Source organism: Zootoca vivipara, chromosome Z1 (assembly GCF_965207765.1).
Source record: "Zootoca vivipara chromosome Z1, rZooViv2.hap1.1, whole genome shotgun sequence".
Classification (NCBI taxonomy): domain Eukaryota; kingdom Metazoa; phylum Chordata; class Lepidosauria; order Squamata; family Lacertidae; genus Zootoca; species Zootoca vivipara.
In genome coordinates, this window is record NC_142583.1 from 20,444,235 (window position 1) to 20,468,180 (window position 23,946).

The 23,946-nt window shown below is 43.1% G+C and overlaps 1 protein-coding gene across 4 annotated transcripts in view; it reads left to right on the plus strand.

The window, feature by feature from the left end:
* Nucleotides 1-23,946, plus strand: part of DLC1 (DLC1 Rho GTPase activating protein) — a 251,918-nt gene that overhangs the window by 32,751 nt on the left and 195,221 nt on the right. For all 4 annotated transcript variants that reach the window (XM_035114152.3, XM_060278815.2, XM_035114153.3 and 1 more), the window contains exon 3: nucleotides 22,383-22,526. In XM_035114152.3, the coding sequence (XP_034970043.3) occupies nucleotides 22,383-22,526 (144 nt within the window). The remainder of the gene's footprint in view (nucleotides 1-22,382; nucleotides 22,527-23,946) is intronic.

The window sequence follows — 23,946 nt, forward strand, 5'->3', positions numbered from 1 at the left end:
CGGGTCTTTGACCTGGTGCAGCACATGTTCTTGTGTTCCCATCATCCCTGACCATTGGCCATGCTGAATAGGGCTAATGCAGGGATAGGCAACCTAAGGCCCGTGGGCCAGATGCGGCCCAATTGCCTTCTAAATCTGGCCTGCAGATTGTCCGGGAATCAGCGTATTTTTACATGACTAGCATGTGTCCTTTTATTTAAAATGCATCTCTGGGTTATTTGTGGGGCCTGCTTTTACATGAGTAGAATGCGTGCTTTTATTCAAAATTCAGCTCTGGGTTATTTGTGGGCCATAGGAATTCGTTTTTCAAAATATAGTCCGGCTCCCCACAAGGTCTGAGGGACGGTGGACCGGCCCATGGCTGAAAAAGGTTGCTGACCCCTGGGCTAATGGAAGTCAAACAACATCTGAAGGCTCATAGTTTTCCCCACCCTGATATAAACACTTGGAATTCTGCTCCCATCTGAATGTTTAGCATTCATCAGTTTGGACCATATTTCCATATATATTTCTGGATTTAAAAGGCCATTGGATGTCAATTGACAACAGTATAACATGTGTTCAAATATAGAAAGGTAATTGAGATTTTCAAAGCAGAATGGCCATTTAGCCTTCCAGCCTTCTAATAGAAGTCTCTCTGCCATGCTAAGAGCTCCTACACCCACTTTTGTTGGCCATCTTTTAGTCCCCACACTACTGCATTAGCTTGTGAACTTGGGCATGGAGGGTAGAAATTAATGGGGAAAGAGGAATACAGCAACTTTAACTTATAAGCCAGATAGCCATGAGCTGGAATAGGAAGATGACAATGATATTGCCTTCTCATTTGCTAACAATTCCTCTTTGCCCCAACCCAAAAAAATACTAACAAATCCTGCTATTTGCTCCCTGCTGTGTGTGTTGCATCACACCCCTCTATATAGTTCTTAGTCCATGGGAAAATTACTAGCAGGGGATCTGGGAGAAATTTATAAAGCAGGGGGAAGTGGAGAGGAAGAAGTTTAAATTTCACTTGAATAAACTGCTCTTCATTCTCAGGGGCTCCTGTGACTAGCCGGTCTCTACAAAATTACATTGCAGTGGAATTTGCTAAGCAGAAAGCTAATCCATGGGTCCTTGATGGAAAACTCAAAAGATCTAGTAATTAGCTCTCAAAGGACTCAGCTGGTTGTTTTACAGCTGCGAAGAAAACACAGCAGAGAGTTTATTTATTGACCTAACTATCTGATAAATCAGGACGAGAGCAGAGTCTTGGAATCTTTTTCAATAGACCACCTCCTGATCCAGATGAGGTCAACACCCCCACTCAACTTCCTGTCCCAGAATGTGGGGAAAGTCTGGTAAATATAAAGCTGCACAGGATTTTAAAAGTCTCTGGAGAGAAGGTTTGTGGAAGTGGGTGGCTTTTAAAGGAGTGGTCCTTTTGTTAGCCGTAGTACACTGGGAATTCATCAAAAACACACAAAAGCTGGGCTTTATATATTTAGCACATCAATAAAACTTTTGGAAATGGCAGGAAATGCAAAATTCAGTAGAGTAACGCTGCACTTCTCATTCTCTCTCTCACACACACACGCAAACACCTCCTGTTTACATAAAAAAAAACCATTCATTAATTCCCCCCACCACCAAAATTTGCTTTATCTTCAAGATTGACAGACTCATTGACCAGTTTCCATCCATGATTGATATGATTTCTTTCTCAGTAGGTCGCATAAATATATTCAGTTGTTTCCCACCATATATGGCAATAAATACTGTCCATTTCTTTGAGAACAAGTTTGCTGTCAAGTAATAGTATACAGCCCTCCCACCCAGCTAGGGTTAATATTACTTAGATCAGTGGATCCCAATTAACTAAGTACTGGGGACCCCCTGTTTTTCCAAAGCCAAGCCATGATTTTCCCCTTCCCTTGATTTTTCCTGCCTGAAACTGTGGTCATGATTAAGCATTCCTACCCACTGGGGACGTTCGCTCAGAAATGATCTTATAAACAGCAACATTTGGAGGAGCTGATTCAAGGTACCTCAGTACCCACTCACAATTCTCTTTAAAACAATTGCCCCGAACCATAATTAGTTCATGAAAATCTCCTTAATAGCTCCTGAAGCCTATTGAAATATGACTCCCATTATGCTAAAGGATAAAGAAGTTATGTTTTCCTCCTTTGGCCTGAATCGCCCATTGTCTTTTTCTTTTAAGATCAGGAAAACATATTATATGAGAGTTATTTTTGTTATGGGTACCCCTACAGCTGCCTAGTCTGCCGCTTGTTTTCAGCGGTACCTTCTGAAGGCAGAGCGATGTAATTGAGATAACAGGTTTACCAAGTTTAAATAATGTCTGGTTACCCTTTTAGCAACATCCAGACTGAAGTCTGACGCATTGTACGGGATGCTATCATTCCCTCTGTCTTTATTGCAGCTTTGTGGCGAGAACCAGGTGTTTTAAGCTCCCACCATGTAGTCTTAGCAACTTAAAGTATGCATTTCCTTCTGTTTTGTCTCTATTTTTATTTATTACCTAAACTGGAAAACTTAGGTATCATGTGCCTCACAGCTGTTAGGGTATTCCCTTGTTGATACATTAGCAGCACCTTTTTAACTTTTTACATCTGTGTGTTTTGCTTTTCTTTTTATTTAAAACAAAAAAAAGCTAAACTTTGTTTTCATTAGGGATTGAAAGTGCCTATTTTTATCTGATTCCACTCCACACTTATTCCGGAAGCATAATTTGCATAAAATGTGATAAACATTCAAATTAATACAGAAGTGTGTGTGAAAATACTGCATGTTTATCTCACCCATATTTGTTTTCAACTTTGAGCATAATTGGATTAAAATTTACCCCAATGTATGGATGAAGAAGGTGTTGCCTGATTCTTTGGACTGAATGATTTGTGGCTGTTTTAACTCCTGGCAACTTTTCTAACTTTGGCAGATAAGCCAAGAGATACCATACCTTCCAACATTTCTTCAGTGAAAATCAGGACATCCTATTCCATACTACTACTACTACTACCACTACTACTACTGCTGCTGCTACTACTGAAAAGCCCTGGGACCTCCAGATTCAGGGCTGTATATAAATTCAATACTAATACTAATACTAATACTACTAATAATAATAATAATAATACCCCGCCCATCTCTCTAGGTTGCCCCAGCCACTCTGGGCAGTTTCCAACATACTTAGAAACGTAACAAAACATTATAAAAACTTCATTATACAGGGCTGCCATCAGATGTCTTTTATAGTTACTTATCTTCTTGGCTCAGGGGTCATATAACTGCATATCCTCCAACATTTCTCTGATGGAAATAGGGACGTCCTACCATACCCTCCTGATGGGACCCAGGTGGCGCTGTGGGTTAAACCACAGAGTCTAGGGCTTGCTGATCAGAAGGTCGGTGGTTCAAATCCCTGCAATGGGGTGAGCTCCCGTTGCTCAGTCCCAGCTCCTGCCAACCTAGCAGTTCGAAAGCACATCAAAGTGCAAGTAGGGACCGCTCCAGCAGGAAGGTAAACGCCGTTTCCGTGCGCTGCTCTGGTTCGCCAGAAGCAGCTTTGTCATGCTGGCCACATGCTGTCTGCGGACAAACGCTGGCTCCCTCGACCTATAGAGCGAGATGAGCGCCGCAACCCCAGAGTCGGACACGACTGGACCTGATGGTCAGGGGCCCCTTTACCTTATCATACCCTCCAACATTTCTCCAATGATAATGATGATGATGATTTATTATTTATACCCCGCCCATCTGGCTGGGTTTCCCCAGCCACTCTGGGCGGCTTCCAAAAGGAAAAATAAAATAATCGATTAAACATTAAAAGCATCCCTAAACAAGGCTGCCTTCAGATGTCTTCTAAAGATCTGGTAGCTGTTTTTCTCTTTGACATCTGGTGGGAGGGCGTTCCACAAGGCGGGTGACACTACTGAGAAGGCCCTCTGCCTGGTTCCCTGCAACTTGGCTTCTCGCAATGAGGGAACTGTCAGAAGGCCCTCAGTTCTGGACCTTGGGGGTGGAGACGCTCCTTCAGGTATACTGGATCGAAGCCATTTAGGGCTTTAAAGGTCAGCACCAACACTTTGAATTGTGCTTGGAAACGTACTGGGAGCCAATGTAGACATTCTGGGATCAAATCAGAAACTGGGATGGCTGCTGTAAATCTGGACCAGTCCCTGGAAAACAGAGACACTTGGATGGTCTGAGACACCGCTTTTGAACCTACTACTCTCCTCTTGGACTCTTAATATCTGAGAATTGGACGGAAGGCATGTAGCATCTTTAGCTGTCAGGATGCTGTCAGTGGCTCCTCATGGTTGCCCAGGAAAGCATAAAGACAAGGGAAAGTTCCTTTTTTATTTCAGTCTTTACAGAGAGAGGCTATAGAACCCAGCCTCTTAGATAATGGCGAGTGAATCTCCACACACACACCCTGTCTCTCCCACTTCTTCATTCATCACTTCTATGGGTGCTGCTATGTCTTTGAGCTCTTTGCTCTCCTACTTTTAAGGCTCGACGGGTTCTTGGAGAGGGAAGGTCTGGAATACTTTCTAGTGACAATGTGTCAGCCAACTGCTGCTCCAGCTCTGCCTGCTCCTCCTCTCCCATTATTTCCCAACTTTTCACCTCATCTGCCTCTGAGCTGTGACCTCCCACAAACCACTGTTGTAAATCTATACTGTCTTCCTCCTCCTCCTCCTCCTCCTCCTCCTCCTCCTCCTCCCTGGAAGGGTCAGGATGGGGAGTTGGTCTCTACCAGTCCTCCTCTGCCCAGTCCCTGATGTTACCCCCTGCAAAGCACCTCCTGCCTCTGCCACCAAACATCTCTTACTGTCGGAAAGTTTGTTCTGATGTTTAGTCAGAATCTCCTTTCGGAACCTCCAGTCTTGGATAGGAAAATAAATTAGCAGGATCTATAATCAAAAATCAAGTTTATATCCAAACTGGTTATAGTCTCATTTTTAAGTTCTTCTTCATGTCTAAAAATTCTCGTGGCCATTTATGAAAAGAGCAATTGTCAAACTTCTTTTACACAGCCTTATATTTTATACTCTCTTCACAATTGACAGTTCTCAGTCTCAAAGCGATAAACAAATTCCTTTCTATTATGATGTCATAATGGCGGCTCGCTGCTTCCTCCCAGGACCCGACTTCAGTTTTCAGGGGGATTTTCCCCAATCCAGATTAAAAGACTTTTGCAGGGATTTAAATAAATTTAGTCCTTCTTCCCTTTACCCTGCCTCCGGGGGAAGGTATTGAGTCCAGTCCTCGATAATTAATAGGTTCCTTTCACTTTTCCGGTTATAGGCAAATTAACTGCATTACGGTCCTCTCAATGGGGGAGATCGACTTCCTGTTTAAATCTCCTCCCATGGCCAATTCATTCCAAATACTCCAAATAATTCTTAAATTTCTCCTTTTACTCACGGTGTCCAATGTCTTCATTTTTTTTTTCAATTTGGAGGAAGAACCGATCACTGTTGCCTGGCAGGATCGCAGCTTCATGCCTTCGAGATAGCTATGTTCTGTTGGGCCGCGTTAGCTCAAGACCCCCTGCTCTCTTGCCGCCCAAAAATAGGCTAGCCGAGGGAGGCGGGAGCTCGCTTCTGGCGTCTGCCGGATCCACGTCCCCGAAACGCTTGATTCGTGGGTTTCTTCTGGGGGCCCGCTGCACTGAAGCAGTCCCCCCTTGCCTCGGAGGCACCACATTCTCCTCGGCTGAGTAGAAGGGCACCCGTCATTGCTGCGCGATTGGCCGGAAGTAAAATAAAGCAAGAATTCTTCCAGTGGTCTTATGTCATATAAAAATGCCTCCAATAATAATATATTTCATTCAGTTTAAAGATCGAGGGTGTTATATGAGTTGGGCCATTTTTCATGCTTTTGTAGCATGGAAATAGATCTTACTAGATTATGCTTAATAATTTTTAGTGTTTCGGTATGTACAAGTAACACACCCAAGGCTTGCATGAGATGATAGAAACTGCGGAATAGTTTATGATTTGTCTAAATTCCAGACTTTTACAAAGTCTCATTCAGCCTCCTGGTATTTATGAATAATTCCTAAAACTCGTGTTTTTAAGCTGTGGCATCTGATAAAAGGCAGATGATATACAGTCGTGTCTTTGGGAAGCGCAAATTAGGTCTTTGTAGAATGGTCTCCCATTTCAAAGTTTAGGTCAAAATTAGGGTTCAGAGAGGGCGAAATATTTCCATATAAACTCCGAATTGCAAAGATGTTCACCTTTTTATTCTGTCTACTGTCATTGTTTCATTTGTCACTGCTTCAGCACCTTCCCCACCCATCCATGTCTCATTGCTACATCTTCCCGATTGGACAAATACAGTATGTGGTCCAATACAATTGTAGATTCCATAGAGAACATGATGGTGCTGCATGGTCAGTTGGATTTGCTACATCACAACATCAGATGAGTGCCATCCCCATATTCATTTTTCAATGAATCCAGGGACACTTATTTTTTTGAACCTGAGTAGCAACAGGGAATCAGTAGTGGGGATGGTGGGGCAAAAGACCCTGGGCCCAAGCACACATGCATACTGTATAAAGGTGCAAAGCCCTTCTTTTGCACCCTGTGAAACATAAATGCACAGAGGTTTTTTAAAAAGACTGGGCAATGGCGCGCCGCCTGCCCGTGACTCCCGAGCCTTCCCCGATCTCCTTCGCCCTTCCCCCTTTGTTTTGACAGATCAGGGGAGGCTCGGGAGTCACGGGCGGGTGGGCGTTGCCCAGGAGGGGCCAGCCTGGTAGTGCAGTTGGCTCTCTGGCTGGCTTCAGGAGCTGCTCACTTCTCGCTGCTCGCTGTCGTGGTGCAGGAAAAATGGCGGGCGCCACGGCAGTGAGCAGCTCTTGAAGCCAGCCAGAGCCAACTGTGCTACCAGGCTGGCTCCGGGCTGCTGAGGCTGTCGCTGCCACGTTTCCCGGGGACAGAATTGCAAATCTGGCGACTGTCCCTGGGAACTAGGGACATCTGGTAACCCTAATAAGAGAGTAAGGGCAATGTCTCCTGGATCACTCACAGGTGATTCCAGCCAATTGATAAGGATGACAATGGGATAGCAATACAGTAATACCTTGCCAGTCATGTTTGGTTATGTGCTTATATCACTTTGGGGGGGAAGTTCAGAGTGACAACAATATTTTCTGAGTTGGTGGACACTTTTTGCTGCCTTTTAAAGCAATCACAAGGGTATAGCTATGTAGCTCCAAGCAAAAGGAAGACATCAATGGAGAAACTTGTCCAATCAGCAAGATAAACCTTTGAGGGGCTGCTGAATGTTGGGGTTCTCCACCCCCTTCTTCCTTTGCATATCCTTTCCCAGTGTCTTGTGTGAAGGGTGGTGTGCATACTTCCTATGGAGAGATGTATGTTCTGGCCCCATGTTGTAAAACACACATCTTCTCCCTTGCATTGAGTCTTGGGAGAGGAAGCACAAATCTCTCATGATTCATCTGCTGACAGTTTCCGAAGCATTCTGAAGCCGCTCTTGCAAATTTGTTCTTTCCCCCCAAACTGCTTGGCCACATGGATGGCTGTGAGAGAAGCAGTAGAAGGGGGAAAGAACTGGTTTAGTTTAGCAGTGTGGGAAAAATTCCTGACAAACCGGGAACCGAGGAGAACAGCCTTATTGACAGCACCTTCCTGGCTACAAGCAGTTACAGCGCTATGCTACCCATCATTTAATCAAGTTAACTTTTTTTCTATTGCTCTCAAGTCCGCAGGAAGCCTCTAAATTCCAGCACAGGGTCCAGTTTCTAATTCAAAACACACAACCCATTTCCACACACAACACACATTTTGAAGGTTGTTGTGAAAGAGGCTGTGACATTTTGGTTACTGAGGCAGAAAATGCAAATGGCGTTTCCCACAGTGGTGAAATAACAGATGACAATGAAATTTAAAACAAAAAAAACTTGACGATAGCTGCCCTTTATATGTACTCCAAAGTCTGATACCTGAGCCAGACTGTCCCATCTTGTACCATTAAATAACCATTGAGAGTCCCCACCCATCAGGGAGAAGATTGACTTGAGCCCCAGCATCTAATTTCCTAGACATTAAGGACTGTGTTAAATGACCATGATGTACTTGTCACAGCCCTACTGTGCTAATAGCTAGTGGTACAGTTAGGTAATTTTAGCCTTTGGACTTACAGAGGGCTGAACTTTAGATGGCAATGTGTATATGATAAGTCAGCCCTGCTAAGTTTTACATCCCCTCCAACATTTGTCTGATGAAAATAGGGACGTCCTGATCCATTATTATTATTATTATTATTATTATTATTATTATTATTATTATTATTATACTATTTATACAATTCCTCATTACCTATCTATTTTTATAGGGTTGCCATTTGAAAATCATTACACATTTGCCTGGGAGTAAGGCCCAAAGAACTCTGAGTAGATGCATATACTGTAACTTGTTAATATATCAATCAACTAAAACATAAATTGAATTTGCCTCTCAATTTATGGGAACAGGTGAAATTGAAGGGCCTAGCTCTCTGTTAACATCAGAGAGCTATTAGCTCTCCTTGTTGATGTGCCAAGTTTTTCCAAAAGGGGGAAATATTCTATATTCCCAAGGAAAGTAAAATAGATTACCTTTCCTTTTGGCAGTGAATGGAAACTTCTGTTGTGCGGTATCTCATATGTAAGAGAAACTCTTTCTTTCGATATCCTCCCGAAGACAGTTGTGGTTTTGAAGACTGGGGTTTTGATGATATGCACATTTTATTTGCATTTGAATGAGTATTTTGTGATATAATCCAAAGCCGTTTGGTTAATCAACCCCTGGCCACAATCCTAAACACACTTATTGTGGAGAAAATTCCATAGAATTCAGGGGGATTCAATTCTGAGTAAACCTGTTTAGAAGCAAGGCATCATATCTGGAATTTTGCATACTGTTAAGTCTCCCTAAATCCCATCAATTCCAATTGGGTTTAAACAGCTTAATTGGGGAGATAGAATGGCAGCCTAGAGTTTTAATCCGCTGACAACCTTTGAGACATTTTGTAGAGACATTCTGTAATTTATTTATTTATTTAAGACAGGTCATGGGCCGTTATTGTGCTGCCATAGAAACAGATGGAAATGCATTTGAAACGATTAGGGACTGCAAACCACAGGCCAGAGGAATTGGGGCCATAAAATTGGAGAGAGAGCATGAAACATAAAGCAGTTCGATATTTACGCTTTGTACAAACCAGATGGCGCAGTAACTGGAATACTTAATACCAAGTCCTCATATGATGACTTTTGCAAGGTCAACCAAGGATTGCTAATGATTGCTGCCCTCACATGACATTCAACTCTGCGTGCGGCAGCAGTCATTCTCTCCAAACAGCACTAGCTGAGTAAATCCAGAGCCCTTTCTGATAAAATAACAGGTGTGTCAAATGTCTCCCAGAGCAGCTAACATAAGATGAGTGCAAGATCAACTAGATAGTTCTTGCCTGTAGACTTATCATCTACGTGAAATGATGGAAAAGGAAAAAGGAAGGTGGAGGGAAGAGAAACAAGCAAGCTTGGCCCCCAGCTCTAATATTTCAAAGTTCATATAAAGACCAGATGGAATTGAGAGAAGAATTGGGAGGGGGGAGGAGCCAAAAGGAGCTGATCTTTCGACAGACCCAACAGAATGGCCCCTGCCCCCCTTCTCTTTCTCTGTTGTAGCCAGGTGGGAATTGCATGTGACTGATGTCATGCATAGTTTAAGTCCAGACCACAACGCCCAGCAAATATGTCAAGTTATGAGTCAAGCCACAAGGACATGTGAAAGCACCCAGAGGGTGGGAGCAGAATTATAGATCCCAAAATGTGGATTAAAAGGAAGCCAGTGAGTGCAAGAGAATTATTCTCTTGCTGTCACAATGCATAATATGAGAAAGAGTTTCATGAAATCACCACTGATGAATTTGGCTCACAGAGCAAAAACGCCCTTTGAAATTTGGCTTTCTACGCAGTCAGCAATTCAATCTGGAGACTAATGAAGTACAATCACTCCTATTATGACACTTTTTTTTCCTTTCCTTCTCGGTCTCTTGTTGAGGTTCAGGTTTGATGAATCCAAATTAACTCTGCCAAAACCACTAATGCCACCTTTCACGTTTAATTCTGGGAAAACTCACTATGTGTCTCATCCAATTTGAGTGAAAGAAACCATGAATAGCTTCAGGTTTGCTAGGTGTATCCTGAAGATTCAGACTCTGCTGACCTATCGTTAACCTTCTCTGCATTTCTAGTTAATAACAAACAGCACTCTTAGTACCTACAAATAAATCTTCAGTAAGCTGTGCCAACTGAAGAATCTTGTATCCTCACAAACCAGAACATTAAATTAGCAGAGTCAAGAAAGTCCTGTTAATTTGAGGGGAAGGCTATCACATCATGGCCTTTTTCTCAAGTTCATACTGAGATAATTAAGAAATAAAACCAAAGATATATTTATCTACATGCAAATAATTTCATGGCTAAATTCATTAGGTAAAGGTAAAGGGACCCCTGACCATTAGGTCCAGTCGTGACCGACTCTGGGGTTGCGTGCTCATCTCGCATTATTGGCCGAGGGAGCCGGCGTATAGCTTCCAGGTCATGTGGCCAGCATGACAAAGCCGCTTCTGGCAAACCAGAGCAGCACACGGAAACGCTGTTTACCTTCCTGCTGTAGCGGTTCCTATTTATCTACTTGCATTTTGACGTGCTTTCGAACTGCTAGGTTGGCAGGAGCTGGGACCAAGCAACAGGAGCTCACCCTGTCACAGGGATTCGAACCGCTGACCTTCTGATCAGCAAGCCCTAGGCTCTGCAGTTTAACCCACAGTGCCATTACATTATATTAATAATAATAGTGCTTCTGTCGCACTATAATATCTGTACATTTATAAATAACCATATCACGAGGACACTCTAACAGTGCAATTCTAACCATGCCTACTCAGAATGTTAAGTCCTACTGATTTCAGTGAGGTTTACTCCCAGGTAAGTGAGGTTTGGGTTGCAGCATTAGTCCCTGGTACTCTCGCTTCTACTCTGGGAAGCCTGCCTTGAATGTCTGACTGCTCCTGGAAAGGAAAATATGAAATCATGAGGAATGATTTTCTAAAGTCCTGTGACCGTTCTAGGCTTTGGCTGTTCCCCAAACATTTACAATCAGAAAGGGATTATCTACTGCATTGGTTTTCCTCAGCCTTGACCCTATCATACAATTGATTTCATGGTTTGCTGCACAATGGAGCAGAGCTAAGAGGCAAGAAGACAGGTGTGGGAGGAGGCTAAATGCTGGACCAATGTCAATATTCCATTTCTGAAGGCTTCCTGGGTATCCCTTTTCTTGAAAACCTGCACAACAAAGCAAAACACTTGCATTGCATAGTGTTGATGCAGGAGTATCAGTTGCAAACCCTCTCATGGGCCCCTGCTCTGCAACTTCACTGGTTGCACAAGGTGGTCTGTTGAATATTTTGGACACTATCACCATGGCATCTCTTGTAGTACACTGTAATAAAATAATATCTGAATGCCAAATCTGTGATTTTTCTGGAGCAGCTGCCCACGGTGACATAACGTTGGCCGGTGATCAACCCAGACTGAACCGGCTTTTAAAATTTCAGCGCTGTTTCGTGTTACAAATGGTTGTTGGCTACAGTTCTTCTGATATGGGCAAAGTTGGGCTTATCTCAGGACTTTGGCATAGCATTCAGTGATTAAATGTAATTCTGAACGCTGAACAGAATGGACTAAATAGTTACCACATTTTCTTCTGTCTCTTGAAATATTTTCCCTCCATTCATGCAGCTTCACAACATGGATTCAGATGGAAATGAGTGGTAGGAAAGAGTCGTTGTAAAGATGAACAGAATGACATTTTATGAGTACTTTGGCTAGCTGATATCTTTTCAACCAACAGGATACACCCTATGAAGGGTGGGACTCTGCCAGCCCTTCTCTAGGACATGAAGGTAGCAAGCAGCGTAACAGCAAACATACTTGGTACACTCTGACTATTAAAACATTGCTGATGAAGAATTGGCAAAACAGGGCCTTGACGGAACTTTTTCTGGGATTTTTTCACTGGAATTTATTTTTATTTGCCTCATTATCATACTGGAATTGATTCCTATTTGAATTCATCTTATCATTACATAAATCAAACCTTTTGAAGACTTACTTGAAATTCATCTTCCTCCTGGCCCGAGTTCTTGCAATTTACTGTTTATTGCTGGACTTCACCAAACACTCCCATGCAAGCCATGGATGTGTGTGTGTGTGTGTGTGTGTGTGTGTGTGTGTGTGTGTGTCAGAAGAAGATGATGACAGTGTGTTGTTTTCATCTGAGACTTCTGAGGGAAGCAGAAAGGCATGTCGGTTGGAGACTGGCTGGTTGGCTTTTAGTAGCTCAAATGAACCCAGGGTCGACAAACAACGGAGACTGAGATTTCATTCTGTGTTGGTCTCCCAGATGAAAGCAACCACAGAGACCGCTAAAGCCAAGAGGTCTGCCCAACCTGGTTCATGACGCAAGGGGGCTTTGAACCAATCACTAGAGCTCTTTGACCTTTGCTCCTCCTCCAACCACTCGTAGGAACATAAGAAGAGCCTCCAGAATTAGGCCAATGGCTCCCCCAGTCCAGCATCCTGCTCTCACATTGGCCACCCAGATGCCTGTGGAAAACACTCAAGCAGGGCGTAAGCAAAACAGCACTCTTGCTACCTATGATTTCCAGGAACTGCCATGCAGAGGCAAAAGGACATGGGTGGTGCTATGGTCTAAACCACTGAGCCCCTTGGGCATGCCGATCAGAAGCTCAGTGGTTCGAATCCCCGTGGCAGTGTGAGCTCCCGTTGCTCTGTCCCAGCTCCTGCCCACCTAGCAGTTCGAAAGCACACCAGTGCGAGTAGATAAATAGGTACCGCTGTGGCAGGAAGGTAAATGGCATTTCCATGCACTCTGACACTCATCACGGTGTCCCATTGCACCAGAAGTGGTTTAGTCATGCTGGCCATGTGACCCGGAAAGCTGTCTGTGGACAAACACCGGCTCCCTTGGCCTGAAAGTGAGATGAACACTGCGCCTCATAGTCACCTTTGACTGGACTTAACAGTCCAGGGGTCCTTTACCTTTTTTCTTTTTTTTCTTTTTTTTACCTTATGCAGAAGCATTACTGTCTCCGACCACGAAGGCAGAACATAGGCATCATGGTTAGCAGCCATCGATAGCCTTACTCTCCAGCTTTATCCTCCTCACTATATAGCACCAGCCAGACATCCTCTCCCTCTGGCCCATGTGCACGCTCTCTCTCTCTTTCCAAAAAAGCTGTGCATTTTAAGAGCATTGGCTGTGATTACTTTTTCATACATCATGGTTCAAGCAAAATCATAATATAGGCCAAGCAATCACACTTTTTTTTAAAAAAAAAACACAAAATAATTTGTACTTTGGGCATGCCTGCCTGCCTGCCTGCCTGATACAGTGGTACCTTGGGTTACAAACGCTTCAGGTTGAAATGCTCCAGGTTACAGACTCTACTAACCCAGAAATAGTACCTCGGGTTAAGAACTTTGCTTCAGGATGAGAACAGAAATTGTGCTCTGGCAGCACGGTGGCAGCAGGAGCCCCCATTAGCTAAAGTGGTGTCTCAGGTTAAGAACAGTTTCAGGTTAAGAACGGACCTCCGGAATGAATTAAGTTCTTAACCAGAGGTACCACTGTACATTAACTGTGCACTACAACAGCCACAGTGACTAAGTTCAGATGATCATCTATATAAATTAATGCAAATAAATGCATTAGCATTAATGCAAATAAATGCACTAAGTTCAGATGATCATCTATATAAATTAATGCAAATAAATGGTGGCAATCCTTGGGCTCACACTCTCACTATCCTATCTTATCCTCCTCAAGCATAAGCTCTTTCATTTTTTTAAGAAAAACTAAATCAGTTTCCTGTTACAAATGAACTTGGAAAACTGGTTTATTCTAATTCTAGCCACTTTCAAAAGAGGGGTATCAAACCACAGTAAAAGTTTGTTAAAAGTCCAGACTCTACCATATAACCTTTGTGAGGAAGAAACTATAGGGAAAGCTGTAACCTTTTCTCTCTTTTTTAAATCTGTGAAAATGCTTGCTTTTGCTATCTTTTCATTTATTTTGTGAAATACTGCATTATTAGTGCCTAATATGAAATTTAAACTTCAGAGGGAGATAAAAATTCCCACGCCAGTTCCCTATTTTATCATTGCTTGATGTTGCAAGGAAGAAGGACATAAACCAGGTTACCTCTGATTTATAGAACTGCTTGCAAAAGTCAGCAGATAGCTCGAGAAATGGGATGTATTGCATTATCCTCAACCTTTCTTGTCAGCTCAGATGAATGACTTCATGGTAGATGAAAAGAGACCTGAATACCTTTCTATTCTGCTGGAGCAGAGTGCTATTTTCCCCTTTAAACAAAGCAAGACATGGACTAGGACTTTAGCATCCTATGAAATGTATAACATTAATGTAAGATTTTAAGCTCAGTCCAACTGGCCCCAGATCAAAGGGACGCAGAGGAATTTTGCCAGCTCTCTTCGTAAAAGGACCCTTTCTTCTGTGGGTGGGTGAGCAAACTTGCCTTGCCAGTCCAGCAAAAGAGGCTGCCTTTAAAACTGAAGGCTACGTTACAGCACAATCTCTTGCATGTTTTCCCAGAAATTAGTCTCATTCATGCTTACTCCTAAGTAAATGTGTTTGGGACTGCTGCTGCTGCTGCTGGAGGACAAGGGCTGTAGCTCAAGGGAAAGAGCTGTACCTGATGTGCATGTTGAAAGTCCCAAGTTCAGACCCTAACATCCTCAACTAGGGCTGGAAGAATCCCTTGTCAGACATCCTAAACCACTGGTGTCAGTCTGTGTGTAAACAGATACTGAGCTACATGGGCCACTAGGCTGACTCAGTATAAGGCAGCCTCCTGTGATTTTATACATCAAAGGCAGATTTAGGGAAGCACTACTGGTTCACCCGCACTGGGTGTCAAGCTGAGACAGTACCGCAGGGAATGCCACAAAATGATGTAGAATGGAAGGTGAGAGGTGGGGAGACACCGCTGAAATCTGAAAGCCCAAAGTCTACCACTGTCTATGTGATTTGCACCGGTTGCCAATTTGTTTCCAGGTTCAATTCAAGTTGCTGGAGTTAATCTTTAAAGTGGATAATGGCTTGCAGCTTGATGCTGAAGGAATCACCTTTTCCCACGTGTTCCTCCTTGCATTCTCTGATTGCCATCTCAGGCCGTGTTCCAAACCCCTCAACCTCAGGAAGCAAGATTAGTGTCAGCTAGAAATAGGGCCTCCTATGTTGTGGCGCCTTTCGTACGGAATTCCATGTTCAGCGAGGTCTCTTAGGCCCCATTGCTGTACTGCTTCAGTCAGTTGACGACAACCTTGCTTTCTGTTAAAGGCTTTTGCTTATATAGTATTTGCTGGTTCAGTTCCATATTATTTTTGTGCTGGTGGAGCTTGTCAACTGGATGGATAGTCTTATTACTCTGAATGTACATTGGTGTGGGTTAAAAAAAAGTTATATACAGTGGGACCTCGACTTACGAGCTATTCGACATTCGATGTTTTTGAGTTATGAGCAGAAAAAGTGGCCGCGCGCTTACGATTTTCTCGACATCTGAATGTAAAACCCGTTCGCAGCCAGATGAGGTTTCCTCAACTTACGAATTTTTCCATTTCCAATGCATTCCTATGGGAAACCGCTTTTCCTATGGGAAACTTGACTTAGAAGTTTTCGACCTACGAGTGTGCATTCAGTACGAATTAAATTTGTAAGTCGAGGTCCCACTGTATATTTTTCTCTTTTCGCTACCATTTGTTAACCACCCAGAGTCTCTTTGGAGAAATAGGTGGAATATAATTTTTAAAGAAATAAATAATATTTGATCCCACACCCCTGTTGTGAATTCCAGAACCATGTACATGGGTCCAGTTGCATGGGCCTTTCCAACCTGATGCTCAGGTGATATATCTGGTGGGATACATCCATGCAATTGATTGTTGCCACCATCAACATGGTTTTGGAGATCACAATATGGAGGAGTGCTGTCATGCCACCAGGGGCTAGTGTGAAAGGGTTCTCAATGTACTACATTTGAACATACTGTAAACTGAAGAAAATGTATTGCATCAACATTTCATAGTAATTGATGCTACAACAACCACATGCTTCCAATGAGGTTATTAAGACTCTCAAGTACGGGGCAATTTGCTTTGCTTATTGTTTATTTATTCCCTTGGTGTCCTCACTTCCTCTAAGGAGTTCCGGACAGCATAAATGGGGTTTTCCTATTTTATCCTTGTAAGAAACCTGAGCAGTAGGTTAGGCTGAGTTACTGGCTCGAGGTCATCTAATGATCAGAGAGGGAACAGAACCCAGGTGTCCCTGGTCGAGGTCCAACACACCTGCTTCCTGCCAGTATGCCCAAGCTGCCCTTGAGCCAGAGTGCCTGAAAATAAGACAACACAAAGTCATCAGGACTTTGGGCCAGGAAACTAACCCTTTGGTGGGTGCTCCTGCAACTTCCTTTCACTTAAGAAAATAGGGGACACAATGGGAAACCAGAGCTCTTACAACCCCTTTTTAGTTGCTCCTAAATTGCCACTGAGAGGAGTATATTTCAGCAAGTAGCACATTTCTTTAAATTTATCTCTAATCCTGCCTGGAGAATGGCCCCCTGAAGAAATGCATGCATAATCCATCACAGTATAGTCCCCCACCCACCAAAAAAAAGCTTATCGAAGCCTTCCTCAGCCTGCTGTGCTCAATACACTTTGGACCACAGCTTCCATTGGTCATTGGGCAGGCTGACCGGGGCTGATGGGAATTGTAGTCCGAAACATCTGAAGGGCACCAGGTTGGAGATGATTGGCATATATATATATATATATATATATATATAGTGTGTGTGTGTGTGTGTGTGTGTCCTCCTGAAAATTCATCAGTGTATTAATGCACATTTATCCTAATTTTATGCATTTTTGCCTAAATATCCACATTTTTGCAGACAATTTTGACTGTTGCAATACATTTTATGTCTGTCTCACTAAAATGGGCATTTTATGAAAAGTTTCCCATAAGTATGCATTTATGCATACATTATTTGGTCAAAGAATTAAATTGCAAATTTCAGGGAAATGTGATTTTTTTCAAAGCATAGTTGCATGTTGGTTTGTGTATTGTTCTGGCAAGTGTGAATTAGCCATTAAAATGTGAACTGAACTGAATTTCTCTCCCATTCCTACTTATGGGGTAATTTCTGAAAGCAAAGCAATGTCTACCAAGTGTTACATCAGAACCAGCACTTTATTTAAATATAGGAATGCAAAAAAAAAAACCAACCCTCTGCTAGCGCATGCCCAACCCAGTTCCTACATTTATAGTAATAAGAAGTGACATTCTTAATATCAATATACGAATCCTGTTTCAGGTCTTTAGCTTAGGAAAATATGTGTTGTGCAGAGTCTTTTCCAGAAAACCATACTGTCTAGAGCTTCTTCTTTGTCACATGTATTATATGACATTTAAAGTTGATGAAACCATCTGTAAATAATCTGAATTGATGAAATGTTGGTTGGGTGGAGAAAGGGAGGGGAAATGTCAAGTTAAAGCTGCAAACAGGTCAGAGGATCAAAAAAGGCACATTCAGGAACATTAATAAGAGACAAAGACCTTTGCATGATTGTGGCAACACAGGAACAGAGTATAAACACAGATGAACGATATCCCTTTCAGTGTCCTGCTCAAAATTTTCTGCATACTTTCATTTTTATGGGTATAATTCTTAGGTTTTTATGAATACATTTACTAGCTGCTTAACTCTGCAATATACTGTGTGGAAAAGTAATAAATGCAAAAGATTTGTTTTAAGGCATGGTGTAATAGTCAAATAAAAAATCAAAATACTTCACAATGTACTTGACTTGGTGATTGCAGACCTAAATTTTTGAGTGCCTTGGTCCACATCCTCAGTATGAGCAAATTCAAAGCACAATCTTTTCCATACCACATGTTCAGCACCCACCTGTGTGCACAGCTTTGCATACATGAAGAGGTGCCCCATAGGCTTGCACTCAACCCTTCCTTCGCCCTGTGCTCGCTTCAGCCAGCAGACTGCACTGCCACCATGCAAAGCATTTGGGCATCTCAAAGAATATGAGGCCCACCCACACCCCAGTTACACTTGTCCACACCTCTCCATTCCCCCGGTATGCAGCATAATCATAGTTGTGGCGCACACAGTTCCAACCCCTTGCTATTTCCCAGCAGACTGCTGCCTCTGCTGGCTGCTTGGCTATGAGAGCCAGTGTGGTGTAGTGGTTAAGAGTGGTAGACCCGTAATCTGGGGAACCGGGTTCGCGTCTCCACTCCTCCACATGCAGCTGCTGGGTGACCTTGGGCTAGTCACACTTCTTTGAAGTCTCTCAGCCCCACTCACCTCACAGAGTGTTTGTTGTGGGGGAGGAAGGGAAAGGAGAATGTTAGCCACTTTGAGACTGTTGGTGCTGACCTTTAAAGCCCTTAAAGGCCTCGGCCCAGTATACCTGAAGGAGCACCTCCACCCCCATTGTTCAGCCTGGACACTGAGGTCCAGCTCCGAGGGCCTTCTGGCGGTTCCCTCACTGCAAGAAGTGAGGTTACAGGGAGCCAGGCAGAGGGCCTTCTCGGTAGTGGTGCCCATCCTGTGGAACGCCCTCCCATCAGATGTCAAGGAAATAAAAAACTATCTGACTTTTAGAACACATCTGAAGGCAACCCTGTTTAGGGAAGTTTTTAATGTTTGATGTTTGATGTTTTATTGTGTTTTTAATATCCTGTTGGAAGCTGCCCAGAGTGGCTGAGGAGGTCTGGCCAGATAGGCAGGGTATAAGTATAAGTAATTTATACGTAATAAATTATTATTATTATTATCATCATCATCATGCCTAGTGGGCAAGGAACGCCTGCAATAAATCAATGAGAAGCACTTTTACATGTTCAATGGGAGGGGAAGAACCATGTCCTTAAACATGCACTAGAGCACAATTTCCCACCATAAAGCTTCCTTAAAGCTCACCTGATTCTAACAATAATTAGCCATTTTCAGATATTCAACATGTATTCAATTAACACATTGTGGGGTGGGGAGACAGTGTCTACCCAAAAATGCACACATTCCTTTTGCTATCTGAAAAGCTGTACATGTGGAAAGCTCTTCTCTACATGTTTTGGAAACCTTGGACAAGCAGAAGTGTCCTTCTGTGTGTGCATGTTGCCGCCTGAAAATGTACATTGCGAGTTGAGTCTGGGTTTTGATATTTGGTTCATCTTATGAAGGTTCTTTGGCAATCAACAGAAGGACTGGGACTCAGTCTTGAGGGAGCAAGCTTTGGGAATCAAATTCCAAAGGATGGTGTAGCTTCACTGTGACTGAGGCAGTGTTTGTCAAGTCAGCACAAGACTTACTTCTGAGCAAGCATGCATGAGAGGAATGTGCAGTGCAGCGGTCCAGCTCCAAGATCTGCAGCACTTTCTCAATGTGAGCTGAGAGAAGCCACAAGATTAACTGATAATTCATCTAGCCTCTCTGCTCCAACCATGAAAGGCAGTTCCTCACCAGCATTTGGGCATGCATGCCCGACACACACGTAGAAATACAAGGCTTCTATATGGAATTCCTGAGTATTTGGTATAAGACCAAAATGTTTTGAGTAGAATGCTTTGCTTCTTCCAAGGGAGTATACTTCCTTTTTCCTCTAGACATGGAATGTATAGAAAAATATGTGAGGGAAAGCCTGTGAGGTTTCCTGTTCTATATGCAGGAATGCATATAGCATAGCAAACAATATGGCCTGTATTTATCATGGTGAAAATAGAATTTGGTATTACAGTAAAATTGTACAGTTGTAACACAAATCCTGCAATGAAAATTTGTGGGTCTGGAGCATTGCTGGCTGCAAGACGTGGAGAGAGTTGGCATATTGCAAGTTTCTTTTTTATTAGCACACATGCAGATACAATCTATCTATCTATCTAATATTTTTACATCGTTTCATTACAAAAATATCAGTGCATAACTGCCCTTGATTTGTAATGTTCATGAAATGGAAAGAGAATTTTATAACAAAAAATCCATAAAACAGTTTTTATTCATGAGTATTTAGAATAAAAGTCTGCTTCCTTTTCCAAGTCATTTGATCCACAGATAGTTTTATACGTTATCCATAATCAGAAATGTTACCATAATCAAAAAAGAATAAATGCATCAACCACAAAAAGAAAGCAAATGAGGAGAAAGATTTACATCAAATTGTCCGGGCTCCCACCCCAAAACATGCAGATAGAGGCTCTTACTTTTAAGTAAGAAAGAAATCATTATTCAGGTGAATACTGTTAGAGGTTCAGCAGCACACCATAGCTGCCAAGTTATCCCTTTTTTAAAGGGATTTTCCCTTATGCTGAACAGGCTTCCTCGCGAGAAAAGGGAAAACTTGGCAGCAATGCAGCACACACAAGGTTCAGGAGCCATGGTGCAGAATTTTAAGAACAGGTCAAGAAATCCTGGACTGGGTGGAAGCAACAAATATGTCCCAACAAGTTTCCACACCCCACCCGCCAAGCTTTTAAAGATGAGGCATTGTGCTCTCGCTCTCAATTTGATGCAAGACTGCACCCTCTTGTTTTGGTGCCTGTCCAGTATGTATATAATGACTGTAAGTTGTATAGAGATGCACCTCATCATAATGGGGAAGACAGGGACCAGACCAGGTAACTTGTCAGCTTGCTCTTTCTGCTGCCTAGGTGCAGTAGATAGGCTGGTCTCCACACCCTGGTCTTCCATCTTATGGAAGGGAGAACTTCAAAGGGAGAACTTCAAATCCTGGCCAGCCCAGGACATTTTTCTGCCTGTGGTAGAGCAGCAGGTGGTGCCTGCCCCCAGCCCAAATGAAGATGAAAAGTTACTTTGGCACCTGGGGCAAAACAACAACAACCCTCAGAAGTGTCTCTTCCCAGAAGGAAAAATAACAACAGTAACAAACAGAAATAGCTAGCAACGTTCCGTCTTTAAGAATACCCAAAATCTGTTGTCTGGGGTGGCTGTCTCACCCTACGCCACAGCAGAGCCACCCTTGATTCAAACAGAAGACTGTCCTATGAGAGTTCTTCAAACAGACAACCGTCTTCTGTAAAACAGGGCACACAACCACCTTTCACAGTGGCCCCACCACCTGCTTTCTGTGTGTGTATGCTTAGGAGTGGCTGTAAGTTTGCACTTTTGACAACAAAGAATTTCTTTTTTTAAAAAAAAAGATTTTTATTAAAGTATGAGAATTTTTACATACATTATATTCTCTCCTTCCAATTTTTAATTTCCCGTACCATTTTTCCTTTTCCTTCCCACCCCCTCCCCCACCCACAATCCATTGGAAGGGTTTAAACAGTTGTCCTCAGTCACAGGCACAATGTCTTTACTTTCCACTGAATGTCTTCTGATCCAGTAGTTGTTATCCATTGAAGATAGGGGTTCCGTCTGGTCCTTATATTAGTAGACTTGGCCCTCCATGTTATTTCCTGTGACGTTACTGCCACAATGTCTGACTGAATATATTCAAACAAATAATTAGTCCAGACCTCTACTGTCCATTTTTCTCTATCTTTCCAACCTAAAGCTATTGTTGCCTTTCCTGCTAGTATCATTGCTTTGAAGGTGTGCTGGTCACCTTTCTCTATGGCCGCGTTTCCTAGTATACACATTGTCATGAGACTGGTCTATAGGTAACTTCACTTTAAAAGCTTCATTAATAACCTTAAGGATTTTATTTCAAAATCCCCTTACCTCTGGGCATTCCCAATACATATGGGAGAACCATCCCTTGGCTTGTTCACAGTGCCAGCAGTTAGGGTTCAATCCAGGTATCATATTAGCTAGCTGAGGACAACAAAGAATTACTATCAGGCATGTGCCTTCCTTTGCTGGGGTAGGGGGACTCGGGACACTCATTCCAATTCCAATAGCACTTAAAACAATGCTTTTTTCCGTTTGCACAGTTTTTGAGCAGAAAGGTATTTAAGATGCATGTAAAATTCTTCTCAGTCAGTAAGTCGAGCCTTCACAATGAACAACCCATTGATGAGAGAAAACAGTGTGTTGTGGTTTCCTCCACCCATCCCCCCCGTCACCGCACCGCCCCCCCCCAACTGCAAATGTGTGTTTGCTGCCTATTATTGAATGCTGTTTTGTTAAATTAGGGAACAGAGAGTTTTTTATTCTTTCCCAGAAGTGCCCTTTCAGATTCTGTAATTGCATGTTCTAATCCCCAGGAAGTGAGAGCAGATCACTCGCGATTGGACTCCATGGTGCTACTCGTTCTCAAACTGGACCAGCTAGATCAGGATATTGAGAACGCTCTCGGTTCAGCTTCCTCGCCTTCCGACATGCTGACACACACACGGAGGCATATACATGTGAGCTTGCTTGTTTACTTATCTTTTATCCCAGTTGCATATTTCCCTCTGCTGCTGCTTCCTCACCCTTCCCCTGAATGTGTACACACTATGCACTTAAAGTGCATGCAAAGCACATCCCCGCCAGCCAAGAACATGGGAACTGTAGCATATCCCTCACAGAGCTATAATTCCCAGCACCCTTAACAGTTCCCAGGATTCTTGGGAGGGGGACGTGCTTCAAATGTATTATAAATGTGTGTGCAGCCTCTCCCTCTTTTTCCTACTCTCTTTGGTCTTTCTGTTTCAGCACATGTAATTTCTCCTTTTTTAAAAAAATAAATAAAAGGTGTGTGTGTGTGTGTGTGTGTGTGTGTGTGTGTGTGTGTGTGTGATGTTCCATTTCCTAGCCTCCAGCTACCCATTTATTCCTTCTTGGACTCTCTCCACACTGGGAGAGTTATAGGAACTACTAAAACCAAAGCAAGTGAAGGGTACAAAATTCAAAAGATATTGGACTCCCCTGTCCCCTGCCAAGCTTCTCTGTGGGTTTTTTTAAAAGGCAATCAGACTGGGGTTAGAGTCGTGCCAGCACAATGGTCTGATGCAATGGGTGCTGAATTTGCAAGAGAAAGTGCTGAAATGTTGTGTTTTTTATTGGGTCCACATTTCAGTAAGACCCAGCGCCCCAGGCAAGGAGGCATTTATGGGCTGCTTACAAATTCTGCCTCGGTTAAAATAATATTCTGACAACAAAGCATTGTTTGTCTTTTTTAGATTGTTTTCTTCAATGGGAGTATATTGGAAAGGATGAGGTAAAGCACTATTCTGGCAATACACACACACACACACACACACACACACACCAGTTAAAGAGCACTTTTAGGGGCAAAATCCTCTTTTGTGCACAACTCCCCTTCATTTCAGTGATTCTGGTATGGAAAACATGGTGTTGTGTCGTGCGTTCACTAAAATTGCAAACCTATGTCCACTTGGGACGCGGGTGGTGCTGTGGTCTAAACCACTGAGCCACTTGGGTTGCCAATCAGAAGGTCGGCGGTTCGAATCCCCATGACAGGGTAAGCTCCCGTTGCTCTGTCCCAGCTCCTGCCAACCTATCAGTTCGATAGCACGCAAATAAGTGCAAGTGGATGAATAGGTACCACTCCAGCGGGAAGGTAAAGGGCGTTTCTATGCGCTGCTCTGGGATCGGTATTCCGTTGCACCAGAAGCGGCTTAGTCATGCTGGCCACATGACCCAGAAAAACTGTCTGCGGACAAACGCCAGCTTCCTCGGCCTGTAAAGTGAGATGTGCGCCGCAACCCCAGAGTCGTCCACAACTGGACATAACTGTCATGGGTCCTTTACCTTAACCTTTTATGCCCACTTACCGAAGAGTAAGCCTTATTGAACTCGGTGGGACTTTTGAGTAAATGTGTA